Below are 27,936 nucleotides of genomic sequence, written 5' to 3'. Positions count from 1 at the left end.
TTAGGTGTCTCTTAACTAAAATTCTTAACACACATTTATTATTAAACAAGTGATTAAAAAACACTAATGTGTTCTAAGGATAATCATGCTCTAAAGCCGTATCTACACCATGAGTATGCGAGGAAATTGTAGGATTTAATTTGGGTAGGAACATGGCTAGGCCTGGATTAGATGGGGAGAGAAAAGCAACATTGGTTTCGAGGATTAGAGAAGAGCAGCAGAGGTTAGGTATAGGTTGGAAATGAGATGATGGGAGGAATCAGAAGATTAAATGACTTCTCTACATATATGTGGCCAAGTGGCCAGTCTCCACTATCTCTCTCACTGGCTGCCGATTCACCGTTCCACTTCCCAGTTCCCTCCCTCGTCTCCGGGATCCTATAAGGCTATAACTCTATTTTCCCATTTTCCCTCTCTTTTAACTAAAAAAAATTAAAACTTAACCAAAAAAATACAAGGGTGAAAAGAAAAAATATACAAAAGCTTCTCTGTACGAAACAGACTAACACTAGAAAAAACGCAAGAACCAGATTCGACACAGAAGAAAAGAAAACAAAAAAAAGCTTCCTAGAACTCAATTTTAACGAGGTACGGCCCTCGTTCCTCGATCTCACGGGCATGAATCGCCGGTGAAGGTGTACCTGTATCAGAAAACGAGAAAAGTCAGGGAGACAGAGAGGGACTTTAGAAATCATGTACAGAGAGAGAGGAACGGCAGGTTCGAGATCCGAGGAGGTTGTGGATCGTAAACGAATCAACAACCAAGCTCTTGAACGCCCTTCTCCGTCAACCTCCCGTCAAGCTAACGGCAAGGGAAAAGGAATCGTCTTGACGGGAAAGCAGCCGCATGACAGCAGAGATTCGCGCTCTGCTTCTCTCTCCAAGAATAACGTTTCAGACGGTGAGTTTCTAATCATATGCATTTTGCGAAAACGCTCATCAAGTTAACTGATGAAATGTTTGTTTGGTGGTAGATGAATCAGACACAGACAGTGAAGAAGAAGAAGAATCTGATGTCAGTGGTTCAGACACCTCGTGGGTATCTTGGTTCTGTAGTTTAAGGGGAAACGAGTTCTTCTGTGAAGTTGCTGATGATTACATCCAAGATCACTTCAACTTGTGTGGACTCAGCAGTCTTGTTCCCTATTACGAGTCTACGAGTATGCTCTTGATCTCATTTTGGATGTAGAGTCTTCTCATGGTACGTTATATGTTTCCTTTTGTAGCTAGGCACATAATCTGCATTGACTTTAGTGTTAAGAAGGATAAAAGAGTATTATGTCTCTTGAATGTTTGATATGGATTTGGGTCGGTGACAGGGGAGATGTTTACAGAGGAACAGAATGAGTTGATCGAGTCAGCAGCTGAGATGCTTTATGGACTTATTCATGCGCGTTACATCTTGACAACCAAAGGGTTGGCTGCAATGGTAGGAAAGAAACACTCTTTGTATACTCATTTGCCTCATCCCATAAAAGTACCACCTCTTGATTCTTATCCTTGATGATTTGTTTCCAGTTAGATAAATACAAAAACTACGACTTTGGAAGATGCCCTAGAGTTTATTGCTGTGGCCAGCCTTGTCTTCCTGTTGGTCTATCTGATTTGCCTCGATCAAGCACGGTGAAGATATATTGCCCTAAATGCCAAGACATTTATTACCCAAGATCGAAATACCAAGGCAGTATCCTTTTTTTTTGTCTCACACTTTCACTTCTTACTGATACATTATCTATAATGCAAAGTTCTGAAATCTCATGTTTGATTCTTATGCAATAAAGCAATAATCATCTTTTATTGGGTTTCTATAGCTTTTGCAGCTGTTGTTGATCTTTGTTGGGGGTTTTCCTTAAAGCAATGAACAGACATTGACGGTGCTTTCTTTGGGACAACGTTTCCACACCTGTTCTTGATGACTTATGGACATCTCAAGCCACCAAAGGCAACACAGAACTATGTACCAAGAGTATTTGGGTTCAAGTTACACAAACCGTGAAGGAAGTTTAAGATAGAGACACCCTAAGAATCGACGATCATGGCTTTGGATTTGAAAAGAGAAAGAAGAAGCACTGTAATCACGAAAGGTGAAGAAGCAGTCTTGTCTCTATTTGTCATCAGGTACATACACATTAGAAGCAAGCAAAAGCATGGTTTGAAACTTGCATCTGTATGTTCCTACTTTTGTAATCATTTTTTTTTTGTTTCTCATTGGCAGATGATATCAAAAAGAAAGTTCTCTTTAAGCTCTACTAGAATATCCCATCAATTATATCAAAATTTTGGAGTTTAGTTTCTATTGTCCAGGGTTTAGTAGTTATATCAATTTGATTATGCAATACTAGATCCACATACTTTATGGAGGGTCTATTTCCTTTTCCCAGATCAACCAGGAAGATGACGCTGACTAGACAAGGTAATGCAGGACAACATACACTCACTCTGAAGTTGAAACAATGATAGACGTGATAAATTTGCATCCACCTCTGAAACAATCTCCTCGAAGCTTTCTTTCAATATGTGGCTTACCTATAACAAGTTCTTGGAATGGATCCGGGTTTGAAATTGCCGGAACTGATCAAGTGGTCGCATAAACCCGTGTCTTTTGCTGTTTATCTGAAAATGATCTGATCAGAGAATCATGTCTTGATTGTCCACCAATTATACTTATGAATGAACATAAAAAAATGATAAGACTAATCTAGTGGAATGTATTGATGTTCTATAACGTCCATAGGTAACCGCACTAAATAAAATAAGCCATGGACATTTTCTACTAAGAAATGATTATTTTAAAAAAATAACATAAATATGAGTCGTGTTATCCTAGTCAACATAAATACGTGAGTCGTGTTATCCTAATCAACATAAATACGGATTCCCAGCGCAGAGTCCCCTCAAAATCATTAAGAAATCACATTTACAAAGCCGAGCGTCATGAGTCATGACGATCGAACGTGGAAAGTTATAACGCATTAGGGAAAAATATTGTAAATTTCTGATACAATTCTTATATGTTCCAGTTGCTCGTCTCATTCTTTAATTGCGTTACTACCCATATTTCGGCAAATATTGAACATAATCACATTATTTCTCTTGAAAGATCTTCATTTTATAGGAAGTGGAAACGTGGTAGTAACTGCGATACGGTTTAACTGTGCTTTGTACAAGAGAAATGAATATCGCGGAACAACCGCGGTTCGTTAGTTTAAAACAAAATATGAATGGTAACATTAAAATGAATAGTATAACTGCAGGATACATATAATATATTTATATTTCTTTATTATTAACAAACTATAAATACAAAATTATTTTTACACTTAGTTAAACCTATATATATTTATTATTTTGTATATTTATTATTTTAAATCATTCCAATTTTTAATAACTAAATAAACGGTGCATGAATAAAAACTAAATTAAAATATATAAATAAAAAGAACAATTATTTACTAATAAACATATATAAAATTTTAAATTATATTATGACAAAATATAGACAAAGATAATATCAAACTTTAAAATTTTACACAACTTATTTGCATTATTATCTCTTATACGAGTCATATATTTTCATATCATGCATTTGATGCTCCAATGTAGGGCTGGGCAATCGAAGTCCCAATGAGATTTCGATTCGGGTTCATTGAGTTCATTCGGGTTTTAGTTTTTCAAGTTCATGAATTTTAACTCCTTTCGAATATTATAAAAGTTTGGATGGAAAATTCGGTATAGGTTTAGCCGGATTCAGTTCGGGTTTAGTTACATGTTTAAGATTCTATTCAACCCATAATAACTTCATTTTTGGATATTAATCATTTTATCGGTTATATATATATTAATTTATACTTGATTAAATTCAATATATTTTCAATCTTTTCAATAATTTTTTGTACTTCTTCTTCAAACAATATTGTTGTCTTTCAAAATAACTTTCAGAGACTTCTGTATCAATAATATGAGACTTGTCCTTAAACTATATGTGCAACATTGGATAAATCATCATTCATGACAAACTAAAGCCTTGTACGAACTAAAATCATAAATAATTAAATTATAAAAATGACTAATATAATGTTATTTATTATGTCCAAGCAAATAATAATAAATAATTTTATTTATTAAAATATCTGATGGCATTAATTTATTTCTTATTAATTATAAACTAAAATATTAAAAGTTTGGTGTGAAATTTGAAAAATAACATGTAAGTCTCTCAATAAAAATATGTAAGTGGATAAATTAAGTTATAATAATAAATAAAATAAAAACTGAAGAACGCACCCCCAACCACACCAAATGTGAGCAAATAACAAAATAGGTGCGATCTGTTGAAAATTACTACATACAAAATATTTTTTTCGTAAGAGCGTTTTCTAAAAGTAGACGCCTTTGTGATTGTTTACTTGTTGAATGGTAACCATTTGCTTAAACAGTACTAGAACCACCTTGTCCCGCATTTAACATTCGCAACTATAGACTAGTGACCAACCGTCTGTACCGCATTGCCGTTAACAGTAACAAATTTTTTATATATACTTATATATCTATACATTTTTGTTACTATTTGAACTGCATTTATCATGTAGTTGTCCCGCACGTTACTATTCGGAGCCTATAATAAAGCAACTGCATCGCTAATATAAAATTATACATGTCGGACTTTAATGGATATATCTTATAAGTTTTTTTTTGGTAAACATGTTAAGATTATTACCAATTTTTGCAGTTTTTTACAGACGCACGGGGAATACAAGAAACAGAGCAACAGAAATAAAAACTAACAGAGACTCAGACCAACCATTACAGGACCTATCTACAAGAATAACAACAGCCACAAGAAGGAAACATCAGAGGCCGAACATTCGCTTGCCACAAAATCGAAACCGCAGTTAAAACGAGAGCTTGGACCAAGTAATTTTGGCCTCCCCGGTGACCAACTCTTTAAGATCGGAATGTCAAAAACAGCTTGCTAAGTCCACCTAATCCGCGGCCATACAAGGACAAATCGCTACACTCGTGACCAAGGAACCCATAATAGAGAAGGTCGAGCTTTATTTGGAGAAGGAGCACCTATGAGCCGCCACACGCCATCACACCTACACTAAGAAGACAGAAACAACAACCTACATCCTGAGGCGAGGAAGAGCCGAGGAATCCCTAGATCATCCAATACCCCTACTGCTTCAACACGCGCCGCCACCGAGAAGCCTAACTGCAGTTGACAAGACTGACAGCCAATCTCCTCGCACACGCCCCGACGACGGAGAACCCGCCGTTGATCAAACTGGTTTGGAAACGAAAGCAACTCAGAGAGGCTTCCGAGAAAGAAGTTTACCGGCCCAAAGACGCACCACCGGAGACCCGCCAGACAAGAAGAAGAAGCACCGCAGCTCCCCCGCCTGAAAGAACCCAATACGCATCCAGCCAAGCGAACGTTTTCACCCATCGGAGAAGGACGAACGGATGAGGCAAAAAGGAAGGAGATAGATCTCGCTACCCAAGTTCCGATCTGACACTAGGCCGTAACCCCCACCACTCCACGAGCCCAAAGGAACCGCTCATCCACTCCTCCGCCTTGCTTCTCCAGAGATCCAAATCCGACGCGCCAGATCTAGTCCGCGCGAAGACGCAAGGAATCAGAACTACCAAGAAAGGAAGCCGAGAGGAGAAAGGAGAAGAGAGGCGAAGAGAGAAAGATAAACAGAAGGAGGGCACCGGCGACTACGGCGGAGAAAGCGCCGCCGGCAACCCTAGCACAGCAAGAAAAGGGTTTACTCTTGAGAGGATTTTAGAGAGAGGTTCTAAACCAACTCATATATCTTATAAGTTTGCTTAAATAATTGAATACACATGCTCACGGGAGGTGTGTAGACAAAATAGAGAAATGGGTTGGTAGTATTAGGATTAAGGAATCATTAAAATTCTGATCTTGTGATGTATTATTGACTTACTTTCTAATTAAGCAATGTATATAGACCAAACTGACTCAGTCCAATGAATGTGATCCTTGACTATTTTCATCACACGCTTTTTAAATAATTTTCTTTCAAAGTTTTAGACGAGATTTTTAGTTATATTGACTTATTTAGTCAAAAAGTTTCACAATGATCAAACTGTATAGGTTTTGAACCCTTTTTCTTAAAGAGAAATTGCATTTCATATAAATTATGTTCATTTATATGACCGGTGAGTTCTTCTACTCATACGCTTGTCTGAAAGAGAGTTATTAAATTCATTCATTATAAATAGAATAATACACGCTTTGACTTGGGTTGTGTAGACAACAAAAGAATACATTTGAAAATTTATTTGTGATGTCACTATATTATAGTGATGAAATGAATTTTAAAGAGCATTTCCGAAAATTACCCTTACTTTTTAATAAAGAAGTTAACTCAAAATGAATTTGTTTTCTACATCAATGATTTTTTCATATTTATTAGTAACTTTAATAATGCTTGTTTTTTAAAAAATTATATCTTTTACCCAAATATAAAAAATTATATCTTTTACCCAAATATAATTTTATTTCAAAATCTTATTAAGTATAAGTTTATTTTCTAAAAGAATTAAAATAATTTATATAAACTTATAGTCTTGTTATGAAAGATTTAATAATTTCGTTAAAGCACAAAGACACAAATATTGAATCTTTTTACATATAAAACAAAATTATATAACAATTTAACAATCAATTTATAAGTTAAAAATTAACACTAAAATGAAGTTGTGAATATTATTCCTTTAATTTTGAAAATGTTATTTATAAACTTATTTTTTCTTTAAGTGGTGCGTTATCGAAAAATATTTTCTCTCATTTTTATATTCTAAAAGGACATTATGATCTAACAACTAAAATATATGTATATATCAAAATTTAAATGTATATATATAAATGACAAAGATAGAGTTAGACACTCAAGCCACCAACAATGGAAGTAATAGAAAGAGAGAGAATCAATCCTTCTATGAGGTACTCCTAACAAGATTTCAGAGACCAACTATCACATGTCTATTTTTTTATGCATACACTTATTTTTTTGAAGATTAAAATTTAATTACAAAATTTATTTATTTTCAATATTAATAGAATAATATCTAGAAACCGAAGTTGAGATACTAATGACTAAGACCATCATTAACCTCAGTTTCTTAACTGGACTTTTTAGATTTTCTTAGATTTTAACTAAGAAAAGCTAAGAACTGTCTCTTAAATAAGAGATATAAGAGTCGTCTCTTATCCGAAAAGTGTAAGAAAAAAAAAGTGTCAAATCATGAGTTAAGAACTCCGGCTAAGAGATCAGGGTTAATGATGCCCTAATGATGCTACCCCTCTCTCCAAAAAGGGTAAATATAAATGCACATCTAATCCCACTATATAAAAGAAGCTAAATTTGAGCTTCCTAAGGCTATCCACATGGTCAAAATAATCATGACCAATCAAAGTGCCAGGTCATTTTGGACTGGGCTTGAAATTAAAAAAAATTAGTGACCTTCAGAGCCCATTTGACCCATCTTGCAGCCCAATCCCGAGTTTCTCTTGACAGTGATGTCGCACAATCCCGTGTTCTAAACATATGGCTCCTTCTCCACCTAACCCTAATCGCCGTCTCATCCCTTCATTGATTCTCTTCCTCTCCCCCAGCTCCTCCCGCATAACGCCTCGGATGTGAGTGCTGGTACTTCAATGTGCTCCCATAAATCCTCCATTCAAGATCCCTACAGACTCTCCACATCATAATCGTTAGAAGATGGAGAAAAAAGCAATGGCACATAGACGTATGGAAACGTAGACACAAAGCGACGCCGCGAAGCTGCTAGGGTTTTTTCTTTTCTTCTGATCGTCATTGTTTCAGGTTTTACTTTTGTTCACTCTCTGACTCAATTTAAGATTTCTGAGTTTCTTTGTGATTGAAATGGCTCTAAGTTAAGCTGACTTGGCTCTCCAGCTCTGTAGTAAGGGTTCTGGATACTAATCTATGATGATTCCAAACTCCAAAGTCTGGTACTTTGGAGTGATTCAAGAGGTTTATGATAATATTACCGAACATCATTACCTGACAGATCTTCTGCTTATTGTAGTGCTATTAATCATTACCAGAGTCTTCAGAGTTTTTTTGTCCGTAAACAGATCGAAAAGTCTACACCTTTTTGTATGTTTCCTTTTTTGGGTTATAAATTTTTAAAAAGGGAAAGTGATGATTGGGTTCCTTTTTTGTGACTAATGATTTTTCTCAGATGACAGGGGATGTTGTAACGATCTGTTGAGCTGTTTAGGATAGTGTGAAACAAAAAAAATGGATGATGATAATGGGCTTGAGCTCAGCTTGGGTCTCTCATGTGGTGGAGGGAAAGGTAAAGGTAACAATGCTGGAACCTCCTCTGAGAATCACAATCTAGAAAGAGGAGGTGATAGAAGCGCTAAAGTGATTGATGACTTTAAGAACTTTCTTCATCCAACAACTTCTCAGAGACCAGCAGCAGAGCAGAGTTCTGAACCTCCTCCACAGAATTTCTTCAATGACCTCTCCAAAGCACCAACCGCTGATGCTGAAGCTTCCACGAAGCCTCTGTGGGTGGAAGACAAGGCGATGAAAGAAGCAGGAAGCAGCAAAATAAAGGAGGAGGCACGTGTTGATATGCACTAGATGAAGAAGAAGACAAAGGCATCCTATGTTTCGAACGCGACTGATGAAGGATCAAAAGCTGATAACGAAGATGTAGCGGAGTGTGAAGCAGGTGGTGGTGATGGTGGTGGCTCTTCTTCCAAAAAAAAAATAAACGTACGAAAACATAGACTCAACTGTTCTACCTTTGGTTGCTTAACGCCTCCAAAGATGATTGATAGCTTCAATAAAATAAAGACGTTTGATCTTAGATCAGTTGGAGGAGCTCAAAGCAGCAACGCTCCCAAGTGAAGACATCCAAATCAGCGATGGAGATCAAGACAAAATTTTCAGTTGCAGCGGTAATTCTTAATTAATCCAATAAAGTTTATCCATTTGCAGAAATGGATCATAACAAAACAGTCGGAAACAAGGTGGTGCGAAAATAGTAGCATTTTTAAATCGTAGTTAGAATTTATGTTGTGTGAATGAAATTGAGTGTGTTGCAGTAAATTAGCATGTACTTTCACATCATCCAATACAATGCATTTCTTCAGCCCATCCAGGTGACTCAGGGGCTGATATGTCGTGTTCACACGTAAAGCTAGAAGAAAAAAACTATCGAGGCCTGACTTATGGCAATATGTCTTGGAATATTATGATACTGCATGCACATAAGTGTACATAAATATGTCTTGGACTCATTTATAACGTGCAAATGAACCATGTTAAGCTTCTATATAAAAATCTCTATTTGTTTTACTAATTCAAGTCAATACTATCAAGTTAGGAACATGTCCAACATAAAGAAATCTAATTACATTTAGAAACTACATTTATATTCTATATATTTTGTAACCCCTGCAAATATATATTTTTAAATTAGTCTAACATATGCCAACAAATTTAACTTTTATATAATGCATAAAAATATAAAGATGATGTTGTGAGATAAGAATGTACACACAAAATTTAAAATAAAAGAATTGACAAATTATATATATTATTTTAAAAAAAAATTTATATAATAACTTAATAATATAAATCATAATCAAAAATACTATTCGTATCACATTTGTATTAACCGAAAAATTCGTGCTTTTGAAGCACGGATCAAAATGTAGACTAATATAGCTCCTAATTTTTATTTAAAAATTAAATTTCTAAAAAAAAAAAATTAAAGACAGCTATCAAGTCTGTTTAAAAAATATAGTGGTTTGTTCTTGCACCAGAATCTTGGTTATGCAATTCAAAATCTATTATGTTGTTTTGTAACTTTTCTTCTTAAAACAGAGACAAAGAGTAATGAACAAAGACAATTATGAACTCTTATTGTCAGATTGTTTGTTTTTTTTCTCTCGCTTCAATTTGATGACTGTAACTAATTATTTTAATTCACACAAAATTTTCATATTTTAAACGTATCACATTAAATATAAAAATCTTCAATAGATTATAATACCTAAATGTTCTTCTCGGTAGACAATAATATCAGAAAGGCAAGTAGCACATCTCCTGCCACAATCACCGGCGGCAATCACTGAAAGTTCAAAAAAATCTTTTGTCTCATCAATACAAATCAACAAAATATACGAATAAATTCAGTAACATTGCATATTTGATACAAACCGGTTAACAACCTCAGCTCCACATAACATTCACATCATCTTCCACTCAGAAATTTGCAACGAGAAGAAAGGCGGATACAACTATTACGTGTAAGTTACTCAATCAGTGGATTTCCACATTTCAAGATCTCTCTCTTTCGCTGACTCATTTTCTAATTATTTCTTTCGTCAAAGGGTCGTTTTCCTCAACATGGTGGTCAAATCAAACCACAATGATCCTCCACCTGCTGGAGGTAAATCAAAATTACAACTTTACTGTGCGTTTATAGAATTCTCGAACACATACGAACCCAATCACCCCTCTTTGGAATCCAAGAAATCATTTGTCTAAAATTCGGACAGAACATCTTAACTATTAAGTGCAAAATTAAGGGTAGAGATAGTTTGATCTGGTAGGTTATACTTTGAAAGTAACACAACAAAACCTTAGTATTAAATTCTCGATCAATTTATCTGGTTTTTCGTTCATAAGTTTTTTTCAACGGGCCTTTTTTCCATGTAATTCATAAAATTTCTAATTAGTTTATTAATGAAAGACCTAAACACACTTTTAAAAGATTATGTTCAAATTCAAAACACCATAATGCTAAACAATATCTCAATTACGAAGTTCTTTTACATATTTTTAATTTTCAACACGTTAATTTAATTTCCATTACTACAGAAAACCACTTTACACAACCAAAAATATCAACTCCCCTCTACTTTTACATCTCTATCGATTGACTTCCAACTATATTCGCATAAAAAAATGAACAATCAATCTTAAAAAACTTAGTGTCATATATTCATTCTTATAATTACTTTAAATCTATTTTAACAACAACCAGAAACAGCCACAACTATAATCATATACAAATTTTAACTTCATCCAATATCCGCGCGTAGCGCGGACACGATCCTAGTTAAGTTAATATTGCTTCTCACTGAACTTAAAAATATGTCTTAAATTTTTCTGTTTTTTTTTCTGGTGTCCCATATGATGTCTATAGATTCGCTAAATAAACATACATGACTAAAAAAATATCAGCCTCATGAATCATATATATGTATCTACCACTACTCTCGTTGTTTTTACTTTGAAAATTACAATCATCCTATAAAACTAGACTTTAACTTGTGTATCCGCATGTATATTTGCACAAACATGTGTTTGTATAGTTTGTATGAATGTTTGTTAGATTTGTAATATATAACATTTATGATAAATCAACGGTTTTTAATTATCTGTAATTTTTAGGTGCTCATATTGTGGTTGAACATTAAACCAATAAAAATCATGTGTTATATAACATAATCATCAAATAATATTTTTAACTACATTAACTGTTTCTAATGTATTTATTTATAAATTAATACACTAATGAGTATGTTTATTTATATTAATAAAATGGATAATTAAATCTTGTTATATATATATAAAGTATAATATTTAACATTTAAATAATTTGACTAAGTAGATGAATAAAACGTTTGATTAATAATATTTGAATTAATACATGATCTAATATATAACATAAGTAGTTTACTTTTTGGTTTAAATATTATTTTTATGGACTGGCTTGTAAATTTGGTAATAGTAAAACAATAATAACATAAGCCATATATATATATTAATTAAGTCATTTTGAATAGTTTAAAATAAAATATAGCTAGAATTAATGTATAGTATTATTATTGTATCCGTGTAATTATTATGCATTAAAAAGACAAATAAAATATTACACATGATTAAATGTTAAATTTAAAGTTTTGTTTCTTTACATAAGTGGGATTATCATATATATTAGAAATATTATGTAAATTTAATGAAGCTTGTGATATTTCAAAATCAAAAAGAGCAAATATTCTGTTAGTAATTTTTACAATTTTGATTTAATAAATTTTAGATATTTTTATAATAAATAGTTTGATCGATAAAAATTTTGGATTGAGATCAAGTTTTATCTATTTTATTAGTGAAAACAAATGAAAAATGATTATTTTCACCTTCTATAAAGAGCAAATATGCAAACAAAAAAAACACAAATTAATCTAATCGAATTTGTTATCAAATTGAACTAATCCATAAATAAATCAATTGTATGAATTTGACTTTAAATCGAACTAAATCGGTTTAATTCATGATTTGGTTGTTGTGACAAAGTAACAATATGTATAACTAATAAATTATTTATTCATTAACCTATATGGCTATATCTAGTATAATATATACTAAATATTTAATAACTGGTAATATCTGACAAAAATATTATGGTAGTGTAAGAAATAAAATAAAAAGAATAATCAATAAAGTAATCAGGATAAGTGAAAATAAGTTAAGAAAAGATGTAATAAATCTGTTGAAAATATGGTTAGTTCTATTTTATACTTCAGTTTTAATAATATAGATTAGTAAAAAAAAATTATGCTGTCTTTGTCATTCTTATTTTAGGTTTGTTTTATATTTACCATCTGTAAATATAATATTTTTGCTGGCAAAACATTATAATTTGTTCAAAACAATATTTTTTACAAGGCTGGTGGTGAAGGAGATTTAAGGACAATTCAGCATCTGTCATAAGCGTTTACCCCCAAATGGTGTTGGCACATGCTGAGCTGTCAACTATTGAAAGGAACTGGCCAATGCGACGTACGTGCTCGATTTCTTCTTTTCTTCTTCATCTTTTTATTACGAGGAAGTAGAACAAGAAGAAGAACATAACACTTGTTTGTCCCTTTCCCACCTCCAAATTTTCTCTGGTTTCCTCGACAAAGACTTAGGGGAAAGAAAGAGAGAGAGTCAGAGAGGAAGTCTGATTATTCTATCTCCAGCTTTTAATGTTGTTGTCTCTCTCATTCACTTTCCAGGAAAACTCTTTCTCATGTTAGTTAAATAGATCTCTGTTCATACTTATTCCATAATTCATTTTTTTGGGTTTAACTTCTCAGATCAAAAGTAATAAATTGTTTTCTTTATTCCACCAAAATTCAACTTGTTTTCCTAAGAAAAAGTTTTAATTTTCTACTTTGTATCTCTCCTCTCCTGAAGACATGAATTGTCTGTTCTTGTTCAAATCAAAGAAACCAAAACCCAGAGATCAACACAAAGACAAAAGAAAAGGAAAAGAGTTAGCACGAAACTCAGCTCCAGAACTGAGGAACCAGAGCGAAACGCTGTCGTTTAACCTCCAGACGCCGAGATCGTTGCCTTCTCCGCGAAGCATCAGAGACTTGTATACAGAGAGGGAAAATAATCTTAGGGTTTTCACTTACGAAGAACTCAGTGAAGCCACTAATGGTTTTAGCAGAAAGCTCAAGATCGGTGAAGGTGGTTTCGGTAGTGTTTATAAAGGAAAGATTCCGACCACCGAAGATTCTGATTCTCCACTTGTCGTAGCCATCAAGAAACTCAATCAACAAGGCTTACAGGTAATTAAAAATAAATAAAATAAATAAAAACTCACGGTCTTGTCTCTGTTAATGTGATCATGAATATGATTAAAGCAAGAAACTTTTAATTTAATGTAATTAGGGTCACAAGCAATGGCTAGCAGAGGTTCAGTTTCTTGGGGTAGTGAACCATCAGAACGTTGTGAAGCTCTTAGGCTATTGCTCAGATGATGGCGAGAGGGGGATCGAGAGGCTTCTGGTTTATGAGTTCATGTCGAATCGAAGCTTAGAGGATCATCTCTTCACCCGTGGATCATATGCATTACCATGGAAACAAAGGCTTGAGATCATTCTTGGTGCAGCTGAAGGATTGGCTTATTTACATGAAGTTCAGGTAAACTCTTTAAAACGAAACAGAGGAAACCTGTTTTTTTTAAGACAGATCATTTGGTAGTTCTTGATAATTTAGGACAAAGACGATCTAAACACATTAATTGTATATTAATGTCTTAATAGACCCATGATTAATTAGTAGATTAGGCATGAGACATGCGGTTATTGCTTATTGGGTAGAATGTGTGGTGGATTCTGAAACATTCACTGTCTAGTTTCTAAGCTTGATATGTGATTCAGTGGATGATAGTTATTTGGTTGGGCAGGTGATATACCGAGACTTCAAATCCTCTAATGTGCTCTTAAACGACGAGTTTTGTCCGAAATTATCGGACTTTGGGCTTGCAAGAGAAGGACCTCATGGCGACAATACTCACGTCACAACTGCTGTAAGTATTGAAATACTCCTTACCTTCCTGGGTTAATAATATACGTGTGCATATGGGTCAGGTTTGGTTATAATCAGTATGAATCATTTTCAAAGTTTTGATCTTTTCTCTTTTATAGAGAGTTGGAACACATGGCTATGCGGCTCCTGAGTACGTGCAAACAGGCCATCTTCGAATGAAAAGCGATGTCTATAGCTTCGGTGTTGTGCTCTACGAGATCATAACGGGACGCCGAACCATTGAGAGGAACAAGCCAGCCGCTGAACAAAGGCTATTAGAATGGATCAAAGAGTATCCTGCTGATAGTCAACGCTTCAACATGATCGTTGACTCTCGTTTACGCAACGATTATCCAGCTGGTGGAGCCAGGAGTTTGGCTAAACTCGCTGATCTCTGTCTGAAAAAGAACGAGAAAGAGAGGCCTACGATGGAGATTGTAGTGGAAAGATTGAAGAAGATTATCGAAGAATCAGAAAGTGAAGCTTATTCAACGTCTGCGAGTCAGGTAAGAAGCAAGAGTCGAGTGGCTGGACCCGTGAAGGGGAGTTCGAGAGGAGTTAGTGTCAGAGGTTGATTTTTTTAGTTTTAGAAGATTATTTTTGTAGGTTTTAGTATATAAATAAGTTACATGGTTTATGAGATTTGTTGGTTGGTTTTGGGATTAGTAGTTAGCTTATTTGTGTCTTTAGAGCATGATTATCCCAGAGCTCCTTTTTGGGTCTCTTAATATTTGTTTAATATTATTAAGCAGTAAATGTGAGGTTAAGAGACATAATCAAGAGACCCGCAAATTTAGCATTTCCAATGCAAGTCTCTTATTGAAGGGTTCTTAAAAAAAAAAAATTGTTTTGAGAAGAAGATTCCATAAGATGAAAATGGTTTATAAAATTTTTTTACAAGATAGAAATTGTTTTAGATTTAGATGAATATTTTGAACATGAAAAAGAACTTTGTTGTAACGTTGAACGTTTTCGAACCTTGTAACATTGATCAAGTGATGTATATAGTACAAACCTCATATTTACTCCATTCAAAATCATAGCAAGTGTAAAGAAAAACAATTTTCTTAAAGAAGTACGAGAAAGTCAAAACACACTTGTACATGGTGCTGCTATAATCAAATGACCAAATAATTTGGTAATGAAACTATTAAGAACGTTGAGACAAATCCTAATGTGGAAACCAAAAACTTAAAGATCGATATTGTTCTTGCAGTTGCACTCGACATCTTGAATGGCCTGTCGTCGCGGGATGTTCACAGTCACATCCATCGTGCAGTTCATTTTAACCGTAACGTGCTTCTTCACAATCCCCATAATCTTCATTTTACCACTAACCCTAGTGTAACTCCACAGTCTACACGTTCGCTTATGCTTTACAATCATCTTGTAGAAGGTACTAATCAAATAGTTGGCAGACAAAGTTACCATTTGTTTAATGATAGGCCTTGCATCAAGTTCCTCAGTAACAAAGTGGCTTGTTGCTCCAATCAGCTTCACGCCTGCATCAAAGGCCTGCACAAAGAATCTAGAATACTTAGAGACACAAAACAAAGAGACCAAACCATAAGACAAGGTAGAGAGCCATGAGAAAACCGAAATGGAGCACTGTAGTCCTCAGTTTCCCCTTCACGGTTCTGAAACACGATCACGTATAGCATAGATTATCCCTGGGATGTAGCCTAAGATAGTCAATACAAAGCATATCAAGAACTCTAGCTGCAAAATAAAATCAGAGTGAACGCAACTCTCTTAGTTACCAAATCATTTGCTCGATCAGGACTATTAACCAATTAAGAAACTCCATGAGAACTTACAGTGCAGCAGCCACGCTTGAGGCAGACTCCAGGAGGCGGAAGAAGGATCGCGATTAAGATCTCGCAGAAAATCTCCATATTGCTTGCCATTTTTTTTTGTAAGCGATGAGAAGAAACTGTTAAAAGATTATTTGATCAAAGTTAAAGGCACACGCACAACCGAGTTCATGGCACCGTCTGTTTGCGCAATAGCTTGAAAATCTTCACCCACTTGGTGTCTCAGCCATTTCACCGGATCAAATATAAACTCACTGTCAAAGAAACCATCTTTTCATCACCAAATCTATTGCAATCTGTGATTCACTATCAAAAGCTTTTGACTTTTATATCAAGTTCCACTCTCAAGACTTGTCTTCATCAAAAGGAGGAATATATACAATCTGATAGCTAAGCTACGATTCCAACTGCGTCCTGTAAAACAATGGGATTCTGTTTTGAGATTTCGAATTTGGAAATCAAAGAGAGCAAAAAGGACGAGACTTTTTTGATATGGGAACCTGGCAACGGAAGACATGGACGCCGGGAATGAGAACAGGTGAGACGGAGGAATCGAGGGACTCGCCGTGAAACCGCGACGCCGAGGATCTGAGAATCAAGTTCTTAGAGAAACCCGAAGCTCTAAACGAGACCAATCACCGGATGGAGTCGGATTGATTCCGTCGAGGAGTGATCACCGGATGGAGTCGGAGTCGGAGTCGGAGTCGGAGTCGCGAGAGGAGAGAAGATGATTTGGTCGTGAGAGAGAGAGAATGGTGAATGTGTGACACGTGTGCCATAAGACCCGTTTCTTAGCTAATTTAATTAGGTAACTTTTTGTTTTTATTTATTTTTATATAAATATTTTCTTTTCAATTCTAAATTGATATATATTATAATATATATGTGTCTATCAATTTTTAAAACATAATAAGTTTACGGTATATTTTTTCATTAAATAGATTGTTTCAAACTTTCACATGTATTTGTATCTTATTCTAAATATATATTTTCAGATTATTATTTCATTATTAAAATCGTAACTATATATATAAAGATTAGTAAAATATTGTTGTATTGTCGTATTCAAAGATATTGTAACATTTCACAAATTTAAAAAGTTTTTAAAAATTAAAATTTCCACTTCATAGATTTATATTATCGAGTAAATAATTAAACATTTAGTTTTTGTTTATTTTTTAAAATAAACTATATAGTTTAAAATTTGTTTTCATTGGTTTAAGGTAGTAAAGATTAATCATTGTTAGATAATATAATTTTTGTTATTTAAAAAAGTCTTTATAATTTTAAAATTTAACATCGATAAATATTTAAATATTGAACATATGGAGGTATAGTATTACAATATTAAATCATATCTATTTAAGTTATATTATCTATAAATCTAATGGATATCTATTGTTTAAATTCAATTATTGTTAGCCCAATAAAAATTTCTGGTAGGCCCAAAATTTAAATGATAAGATTGGAGATTAAATGTAACATGACTTTGTAGAAATAAGTCCATTAGGTCCATTTTTTAAAAAATCACACATGAATCAAGGTTGTGACTTATATTTTAATATATAAGATTTTTCTTTTTTTTTTAAACCTGAAAACACTAAATACATGGGCTAAGATCCGCGTTAATGGTGTTCTTATAAAATGAAATTTATTACGGTGAATTCAGAGAAACGTTAATGGTGTTAGCGACTTGGCGATAGGCGACAACAACAAAATGATGCACGCTTCAATTTTTTCCTGCTAAAATTTGTTGCACATAAAAATAATTAATTGCAGAATTATATATTGCTATCGTTGCAATGTGAAGTCCTATTAGTCGTCAGTGCCGTCATGATACTATGATAGCAAATTGACTAGTTTTCAGACATAAAATAATGTATATATTTTAGAAAACGATGAAACAAACTATAACGACATTTATCAAAACTGAATGAAATTGAATATTTATAGGACAAATACAAATGATTCCTTGCAAGTTATACGTTCCACTTAACTTTTGTTTCCATGAAGAATTAGTATATACGGTAGAGTTTGCTATACTTTCAAATTTATCTAGTGTACGATAAAGATATGTAAATGCAATTTTTTTTTAAAGCTGCAATGAAGTAAGTTTTGGAATCAAATACACATGTTTAAGTTTTTGTCACAAAAATAACATAGAGTTTTCATCTTCAATTATGTCTTATATACTCTTTCTCTAGATTGCAAGTGCTCTATCTTTGGTTGCTCCAAAGTGATGAAGATGTTTTTTTTTTGTAAACGAGTGATGAAGAAGTTGTGTTCAGGAGAATGCTTCTCTTTGGCTTTGGTTGCAAGGGATCCGGTTCTGAAAACCGTAGCTAATTTCTGGTTCTTTAGAGATTTCCCGACTTTTAGTCTTTCTTTGCAACAAATTGTTTGTAGTCAAATGATTTTTAAAAAAGTGTTTCAACTTGTCTACCTAAATTAATTTCATGGTTCTTTATTTTCTTTAGAGCAATATATTGACCTTGATCTTGAATTTCGACTTCAATAATGTTTAGTATTGGTTGTTACTCTTCTCACTACTCCCCTTTATCTCAGTATTCTTCATTTGATTTAATTGCTTTGTTCTTTTGATTTGTATTGTACTTACGCTTTGATTGTTATGTTGTTCTATTCTTCTGTTTTTGGAATGTCCCTTTGTCGCTGGTTTTTGCCTCTGATTTTTTATCTACTGAAAATGCATCAGTTTTATTTTAGCTCATGTGTAATTTTGAAATCATTTAGTGGAAAAAAAAAATCCTGTCATAGGGGATAGGGCTCATGTCAAAAACTTAACAATTTTATTTACCTATTTTAGCAAATCACCAAACTTACCGCAACAAGAATCAAACGCTTTTATTTGCCAAATAAACTTAATATAAATTAATTATCATAATTTTCACGTATGTAGTTTTCATGGTTGAATATGTAAATTTTTATATATGTATTTTCTCATACCCAGGAAAAAAACAAGAAAATTTACTCATGCCATGGACGTTAAACTCACACCGGCATTTACAATTTCTCTCTTCTCATATGGACTCCAAAACTCCAAAACTTTTAAGTTAAAACAAAAACCACAAAAAAAGAAGCTGAAGGATCTTTAGCTTTCTCTTTTTCCTGAAAACTTCAAGCTGAAGTAAAATGATCTTTTAAGGAAAAGATCTAAAGAGAATCCCAAACCCAGCTTCGAAGCTTAAAGAGACAATCTCACTTTTTTCGTTTTTGAACATAATAATTATTATTATAACTTTCAAACTCATCATCAGATTCAGAATTTCAAGCAGCAGCTACAGTCCCGTTGTGAAAAGCATAATCACGAGATCTAGTAGGAGAAGAAGATGAGCTTCTTTGTTCTTTTCTCCTCATTGCCGATTTCACAGAATGAGACAGATCCTTTTTCTTCTCTTTTGCTTCATCTCTCTCTATCTGTTCTTGTCTACACTCTTCACTGCAAAACGGTGTGTCTCCTCTGCAATCCACCAAACTTCGAATCAGACCCATGTTGAATCGTTTAATTTTAGCTAATGAAAGAAATGGGTATCCTAAAAAATCATTTTTTTTCTTCTGGGTTTTAATTATTTCGATGAAAAGTAGAAAATTGAAATGAGATCTGATGTATAGATCTTACCTGTACATGTAGATGTCTCTGTTATCACCAAGTGGTTTCTTGCAGAGGAAACACGAATCCAAGAAATGAGGCTGTTGATTATCGAATCTCAAATCATGGAACCTTCCGGACACAACAGATCTCGGAGACGAAACAGAGTATTGATTGTAATAACAACTCTGAGGGTAGTTGTTATAATAATAGTTCGTGTGCCTGCTGATACTGTTCATCCTCGTATAAGAGAAAGTTCTTGAAACGACGCCGTGTCGTGGGTTTCCACTGTTACCAGAAAACCCAGCTTCCATCTCCGATAAAGAAGAATCCAAATCATCATCATCATCTTCTTCTTCAATGAAATAAGGCTTTCTCGCTGAAACCTCCATTAGAGAAAGAGAGAGAGGTTTTGTTTTGTTTTGTTTTGTTTGTGGGTGGAGTGTTTGTGAGGAAAGTGTGAGTGCGTGAGGCTTTATAGCAGAAAAGTTCTTTTGTGTATTTTTAAGGGGTTTAAGAGAGAGAAAGTAAGAAACAAGGTGCGAATGTTGAGAGAGAGAATCTGTATCGGCTTTGTAGTAACCAAAACACTTTTTCTTTGATTTTTTGCAAGTACAAGAACTTGAAAACCGCTTTTGTTATTTTCTAGAAATACTTTTTATTGCCACATATGGAATATTAATTTTTTTTTTTACAACGAGAGAAATATTACAACGATGAAAAATATACATAGATGATTCTACGGCCGACGATTCTACCATCATATGAGAATGCACGTCTGATTGCATCACTCTGAGTTGTCCTATGAGATCCATGTTCGATGATACGTTCTTACACTATGCTGAAGACTTCTTGTAATCATTTTTCTCCATAATCTACATAATTTGCGTTTTTTAGGGTTTGAACTCATACCTTCTGGTGTAGAAGCATTAATAAACCCTTAGTTAAACCCTTAGTTCTTACACTATGCTGAAGACCTCTTGTAACCATTTTTCTCCACAATCTACATAATTTACGTTTTTTAGGGTTTGAACTCATACCTTCTAGTTTAAAAGCATTAATAAACCCTTAGTTAAACCACTAAAATATTAATTTTGAGGCGTTAGAAAATAATGTCTTCGTGATTTATTCATCATTGAAGTTTCCCAGGAACTTTCAAGAGAGCTTAGATTTTCTTTGATCAAAGAGAGCTTAGTTAAAAAGTAAAATATTTTTCTTCATTTACTTTTTTTAATTCAAGTTATATTTTTTGATTAAGTAATTAAAATTATATTATTTACAGACAACATTATTTGAAGTATTACTAGCTTTACTTTTCAGTGAAATAATACATGAATATCAAATTATTACTACATAGTTAAATTATATAGCATATTCAGATGGATACATTTGTAAATACATCAACTTAATTGTTTGCAGAATTTAATGAAATATAATGCCGAATAAGTTTGAAAAATTACTAAAAATACCACATTCATAGTAACATTTTTCATATTTACACTAACCACTTTAACCCTCACTTTTAAGTAAAAAATATATTTATAATCGTACGATTAACTAATCTACACTTATGATTTAGAGTTGATGGATGGGGTAAAGTTTTTGTAATGTGAAATTTAGGATTATAATAAATATATAAATAAATACTTAAAAGACAAAAAAATAATTTCAAAATAATTTCAAAAATAATTTTTGATTTTAAAAAATAATTTTTGATTTTCAAAAATTGTTTTTGAAAAAAAAAGACGATTCGAGAAAAAAAAATTCAAAAAAGAAAAAATTATAAAATTATAAAAAAATTTTGAATTTGAAAAAATATAATTCGAAAATATAAACAAATATTTTTCATACTTTTATATTTTATTTATTAAATAATTATTATATATATAGAACAAGAGTATAAAAATCTTTTGTCTCTTAACGAATAAAATATTTTGAAAATATTTATTTAATGGTGGTAAACAACAAAAAAATGATAAACATGAAAATTTCCCAACGTACTCCGAATTCTCATTTTACTATAATACATATTGATTTTATATCACTGATTTAGCTTTCTAAATCGATGTCTTCATCATTTGATTATAATACATCATTGAAATAGAACATATAAAACAATTATTTATCTATTTAAATATAAATTGTTTTTTTAATATTTGCTTCACATTTTTAAAACTTAACTAGGTAAATAATATTTAATCAAAAAGTTAAAAAGTAAATTTTGAAATATGATTTTTTATTGATCATTCTCTTTATTTAAGTAAATGTTAAACACAATCAATATTTATATTAATATGTGTTTTGGGCAAAACAACTTATAATTTAAAATAGATAAAGTATATAAATGACATATATGAATTCATTTTATGATACTTTTCTAATTTTAATTTTAAGACTATTTCTCTAGTATTATTTATCTAATTAGTTAAACAACTAAGATTGTTTACTATAAACATCTAAATTTATGTAGAAAATTTTATTTTATTAGTTAATCTATTATGATTTGGTTATCAAGACCACCTCAAGTTTGGATAGTAAAATAGTTTTTTCATCGTAAAAAAAATATCTAAATTTACATATTTCCAATCGAAAATAAAAAAAAAGTTTGAACAACTGATCACGTCTGTCCAAGAGGAAAAAGGTTTAAGGTATTGGCAATAAATTAAATAACAGTAATATTAAGGGCGTAAAACTAAATAAATCAAATTCTATCACGGAGTGGTCCCAGCAGCACTTGGGAGGCGTTAAAGAAAGTCATGGGGATTCGGGGAAGAGGAGGAGATGGAGCCTACGCGCGTGGGGATTCTCCTTTATTTTCTAAAGGCGTTACGGTGATGACGACACCGCTTTACTTACTACTACTACTTGTGTGTTTTTTTTCCTTTCTTGACAAAATTAGTAGGAGTAATTAACTTTTAATAAAACTATTTTATTTCTTAAAAATGAGAAAGAAGTAAATAAATAAAATTGTCGTTTTGTCTCCTTAATGAAATTCCGTGGTGAGGGACGATTCTGGCGAAGACTTTGAGGTGCTTGGTGAGCTACAAATAGTAGTGGTGCGGTAAGGTCGGTGTTTTCTTAATGCGGTATTGGTGTGACTGCGACTAGTTGTGATTTTGATATATGTACGAATCAAAATAAAGGATCATGAAATAAACAATAATTTGGACCTCTTATACTGTGGATTGTGTGGAACAATACTGTGTGTCGATATTATAGCATAGTGGAATCGGTCAAGAATGACAAATGAATATCAATGGAAATGTTCTGAGTTTTGGCATAGAAGGGTAGTATGTTGTATAAAAAAAATGGTAAACCATTCCCCGGAAAAAGAACGTGAAAGTTCTGGTCACCATGCACGTGAAAATTTGGTATGGTGCGGATTCGAACTCGGATCTCTTTATGGATCTACGGAACGTCTTGACCACCCAATCACAGACGCGTGATTTAGTATATTGTATAAGCATAAAATAATGGTAATAATATCAAATGCTGCATTTTTCTCTTGAGTTTATAGTTTCAACAATATAATCTAAAAAATACCACATATATAACAGAGGTTTGGTTTATGAATGTCAATTTTTCTTATTCGTGTTGTGGTATATAATTTTGTTTTCTACCAGCGGGTATAACTCCTGAATATACTGTATATAAGTTTATGTGAAAAGTATTTGAAAATTTATAAAGATACAGATGTGATGTACAGGACGAAGCTACATTGAGAGTTGGAGAGGCCGCTGTCTACCATGAATTTTTTTAATTAGTGTATTTTCTGCTGATTTTTTATGCCCCTGGTTGATAATTTAATTTTATAAAAGTATTAAAAAGTGTTTCATAGTTCTTCCTGGGACAACAATTATTTATAGAACCGCCATTGATGATGTTTCATGTAAATATTGACTCCACGCATTCATCATAAACGAAACGGCAAAAATCAATTCGTTAGATAATTATGCTATTACAAACTACTATAAATACTATAGACGATTTTACAGCCGACAATTTTACATGTTTTATAAGGATTCACGCACGATTGCATCACCTGAGTTGTCTTATGGGATCCACGTTTAACGGTACTCTTTGTGCCGTGGTGCAGATCTCTTGTAAGTCTTTTCTTCATTAATTCGTATAATTCTGTTTTTTCTGGAATTTGAAATTCAGATCTCTTAGTGTAAAAATATTAATGAACCATTAATCAGACCACTGACCAAATAAGCCACAAAATCAATTCGTTATCTCAGTATTTTGTGTATTTCTATAAATACACTTTTCTTAACTTGGTGATATAATGTTTGGTACGTTACTCTGCAAACGAACTTTTTTCACTTCAAACGAACTTGAATTCCACACCATCATTAACATCCCGAGTACTGACTCATGAACATTTTCCTAATTGTTGTTACACCGCAAAATACATTATTCCAAACCTTTTTTTTTGTCAAAGAAAGAAGTGATGTGTGTATATATCACTCAAGTCAATATTGGGGACAAAGATAGATTTTCTATATTGTTAAGGTTTAGTAAAGGCTTTGTCCCCAATATTGACTTGAGTGATATATACACACATCACTTCTTTCTTTGACAAAAAAAAAGGTTTGTTAAGGTATTTTTTTATAATTCCGTTCCCGAAAGTAAGATGTTTTAGGTTTTTTTCTTGTTCCACAAAGATAGATTTTCTATATTGTTAAGGTATTTTTTTATACTTTTGAGGAACATTAATTGAGAATATTTGAATTGATTAAATTTCATTGGTGGAAAATTATTGGAAAGTATATAATAAAGTAAAAAATAAATTAAATTATAAACATTTATTAAATTATTAATAAGCGTGTATGCTTTAGAAAATCTTACTTTCAGGAACAGAGGGAGTAAGCATTTTACACTTGCGAGTAATAAACTGCCACAAACATTTCTTCATGTGACGTCAGCTTTTTACCTGTCGTTGTCTCTTTTTACAGATTCGTTTTAGGTTATTCTCTTCTGTCTTGTCTTTTCCCACTCTTCTACATGACGTGGACCCACCGCCTATCCCACTGGGTATGGATCCAAATGTCTTGAAGTGGGTGTTTACCCTCCCCTGCCCTGGTCGTGTGTGAAAAATAAAAACTTATACACAAAGAGTGTGATTAGTTAATTTTGGAGCAACCTGGAGTAATTAAATTAGAGTAAATAGGTGGAAAGTTGTAGGAGTAACAAATATAAAATAAAATTAAAATTAAATAGAATTTGTTTTCCACTTCAAAAACAGTGAGAGAAAAAAGTGACGTATATACCACTTGCTAAATAGTAATGAGAGTAAATTAGATAAAAGTCACTTTCACCTGATTGGTAGAATATAACCCAAAATAACTTACGAGTAACTTTGGGCAGGTTGACTGGTGATGTATTTCCAGTAATGTTTGCTTCATCTTTGTTTATTATTTTTTTAAAAAATATTTACTATTCCGAAAAGTCATCAATACGAAAGTTACAACTCCGATTCAAGCAAAAAATCAATACAACGCAGAGATTGGTAGATCTGGTTGTTCGGACTATACAACCAAATTGTGGTTGCAACTCCGAATTCTTTTGTCATCGCCACTTATTCAGACTATACAACCAAGATGTATTTCCAGTAATATTTGCTTCTTGGTATTTGAATTTACCTTGTCAAGTGGCCACTAAAAGAAGAGAATAAATAGTATAGTGATACAGTTTTAATGCTATCAACTAAGAGTAATTTTATTGGGGGGTTTCTTGCTTCTAGGTTCCTAAAATACATATATATATATATGTATACATTATATATGCGTGTGTAATTACGGAGTTCTAAGCTTTACGGAAAACCCAACCGAAAGTTTCTTATTTAAGAAACTTTCGGTTGGGTTTTCCGTAAAGCTTAGAACTCCGTAATTACACACGCATATATAATGTATACATATATATATATATATGTATTTTAGGAACCTAGAAGCAAGAAACCCCCCAATAAGATTGCTCTAAAAAAGGAACTATATATTATAAGAAGAGAATATACAGTTGTTTTATAAAGAGGTGCAACTTTTGCGAGGTTTGTTTATTTCATCAACCACTCCTCTTTGCCGGGCATTTCCCGGGAGTCCATCGCCCCTAGACTCCTAGACTCAGTTGTCATTTAGAAATTGTCTCCTCTTTTTATATCAAATATGAAATATATGAAACTACTCCACCAAGATTTGTTACAAAGAAACGAAAACAATATTTTGTTTGGTTAAACTGGGGAGATATGAAACATATTATTTGGCATACGAACTTATCTGTCACTATTACGATTATTTGGCACCTATGTAATATGACGTTAAAAAAAGACACCTCCATAATATACGAGAGTAATAATAGTTAACTGGCGTAACATTTCAATTTTAGTGTAAGATAAATTAAGTCGGGCTTAGCACAGTTTCAGTGTAAAAATAAACATTTCGATTTAGTTGCCACTTGACAAGGTAATATTTGCTTAGCAATTTTTATGTTAAAAAAAAACATTTCGATTTAGTACAAAAAGAAATATACTAGTGGCATTTTAACTTGTGTTGTCTTGATCTTTGATCTAGAATTTTCAAGCTGTACACGTGTGAAACAAGGCCTGACGAATTGTGACACGTAAGAGCTTACCGATCAATGTTTGCTTCACAGTGAATCTAATATCATCAGTTAATCAGACTGTCAATAAGATTTGATCAATGTTTGACCGTCCGATTAGAAACTGATTCCTTCCCCCACATTCACCGAATCGGGGCCGTTCAGCCTCCTATGATACTAGTTCATAAATGATAATCTAGTAGATTTTTCTTTTCTTTTTTTGGTCAAGATAATCTAGTAGAATTAAATTAAGAAATGGGTTTAACAAGCAGAAAACGTTTTGAGCAAAAAAAATCAGAAAAGTTTGTCGTAGATTAAAATTTTCACTTAAATCAATCATTTTTGTTGTTAACATGCGTTTATAAATCACTCATTATAACCAACGAATATAGTGACACAATCTCTGCAAAATTCTAGGCACATGCTTGATATGATAGTTTTATTTATAATGAATAACGAAACATTATTAAAACTGATAATTACTTTGCTGAGTTCGTTGCATGTGATGTGTTTCATGAAAGAAGTTGCAACCAGGGCCGGCTCAGATTTTTTACCGGCTCTAGGGCAAAATTAAAAAAAAGTGATCTTTAACCGAATAAATTGAAATTTTGATATTGTATCTACAAGATAAAATAAAATCGTTTTCGTTTGAAAAAGTAAGCACACCCATAAAAATAAAACAGTCTTGCTCTTTTTATAGCTTCTTTTTTTTAGAATGAAATTATTTGCTTTTACAAAAACTTTCAAAATATAACATTTTTAGTCGGCTTTACTTCAAAGTCAAGTTAATTTCTAAAAGTTAAGTAAAAAGAAAAGTACGTCTGGATTTAAGAATCATAAAAATGAATTAATGAAGCTGAAAGTGAAATAGATACCTGAAACAAGAAAACAAAAAAAATCCTTAGACGTTTTAGAAACGAAAAAAATATTTTGCTCTACCAAAAAAATCAGTGATCTCTAAACAAAAAAATATGATAGTAAAAAATATATTAAAAATCACTTACATAAACTAATCAACAATGCAATAATCCTCGAAGAATCAACGATTTTGAGATTTTTAAAATTGCATTGTCACTGAAGACATCTTGATGACATATAGTCATGCCTAAAAAGCTCACATTAGGTAACTACTTTTAATGTTGATTATAATATTTTAATATTAATTATAATTTGGTAAAAATTTAAAAAAATTAAAATAAATAATATCTTGTTTCCATAAAGTTATATTTATAATTTTTTTGTTTATTAATTTTGTTTTTCTAAAAAATTATATGTATAGTTTACTAAAAATAGAATTGCACTAGTACATAAAAAAACAAATTATGAGCCCCTTCCAACAATGGACCCAGGGCGGGTGCACCCGGCCCTGGTTGCAACCAATTTGGCGCACCGTGGGCCAGTGTTGGTGTATATACCAAATACATCAGAAATGAAAAAACGAACCTAACGTAGATATCTTTATAATTAGTGAAATCAGCAAATATTATTTGTTGTACTAATAAATCCAAGAACACAGTATAGAGATCTT

At 32.6% G+C, this 27,936-nt stretch overlaps 3 protein-coding genes and 1 long non-coding RNA gene across 4 annotated transcripts; 2 read left to right on the top strand and 2 right to left on the bottom strand.

The window, feature by feature from the left end:
- The first annotated feature begins 215 nt into the window (after nt 1-215).
- On the top strand, nt 216-2,289 carry LOC106353616 (casein kinase II subunit beta-1). Its single transcript, XM_013793373.3, is given in 6 exon segments — nt 216-901; nt 975-1,153; nt 1,156-1,201; nt 1,320-1,429; nt 1,519-1,684; nt 1,866-2,289. Coding segments are annotated over 6 exon segments (840 nt in total). The 5' UTR covers nt 216-693; the 3' UTR covers nt 1,997-2,289.
- A 10,609-nt stretch (nt 2,290-12,898) lies between these two features.
- On the top strand, nt 12,899-15,166 carry LOC106411436 (probable serine/threonine-protein kinase PBL19). The gene is made up of 4 exons (XM_013852197.3): nt 12,899-13,648; nt 13,752-14,003; nt 14,269-14,391; nt 14,510-15,166. Exons 1-4 carry the CDS (start codon nt 13,271-13,273, stop codon nt 14,963-14,965), a joined length of 1,209 nt encoding a protein of 402 aa, XP_013707651.1. The 5' UTR covers nt 12,899-13,270; the 3' UTR covers nt 14,966-15,166.
- Nucleotides 15,167-15,395: 229 nt separating this feature from the next.
- Nucleotides 15,396-16,615, bottom strand: LOC106411438. Its single transcript, XR_002660110.2, has 3 exons — nt 16,208-16,615; nt 15,987-16,109; nt 15,396-15,905 (listed from the first exon to the last, which is right to left on the bottom strand). It is a non-coding gene; the product is annotated as an uncharacterized LOC106411438 (long non-coding RNA).
- Nucleotides 16,616-19,127: 2,512 nt separating this feature from the next.
- On the bottom strand, nt 19,128-20,347 carry BNAC07G19900D (FCS-Like Zinc finger 1). The gene is made up of 2 exons (XM_013849743.3): nt 19,842-20,347; nt 19,128-19,682 (listed from the first exon to the last, which is right to left on the bottom strand). Exons 1-2 carry the CDS (start codon nt 20,201-20,203, stop codon nt 19,490-19,492), a joined length of 555 nt encoding a protein of 184 aa, XP_013705197.1. The 5' UTR covers nt 20,204-20,347; the 3' UTR covers nt 19,128-19,489.
- Nucleotides 20,348-27,936: the final 7,589 nt, after the last annotated feature.

The sequence above is a fragment of the Brassica napus genome, chromosome C7 (assembly GCF_020379485.1).
Source record: "Brassica napus cultivar Da-Ae chromosome C7, Da-Ae, whole genome shotgun sequence".
NCBI lineage: Eukaryota > Viridiplantae > Streptophyta > Magnoliopsida > Brassicales > Brassicaceae > Brassica > Brassica napus.
This window is presented reverse-complemented; position numbering and strand designations above follow the sequence as displayed.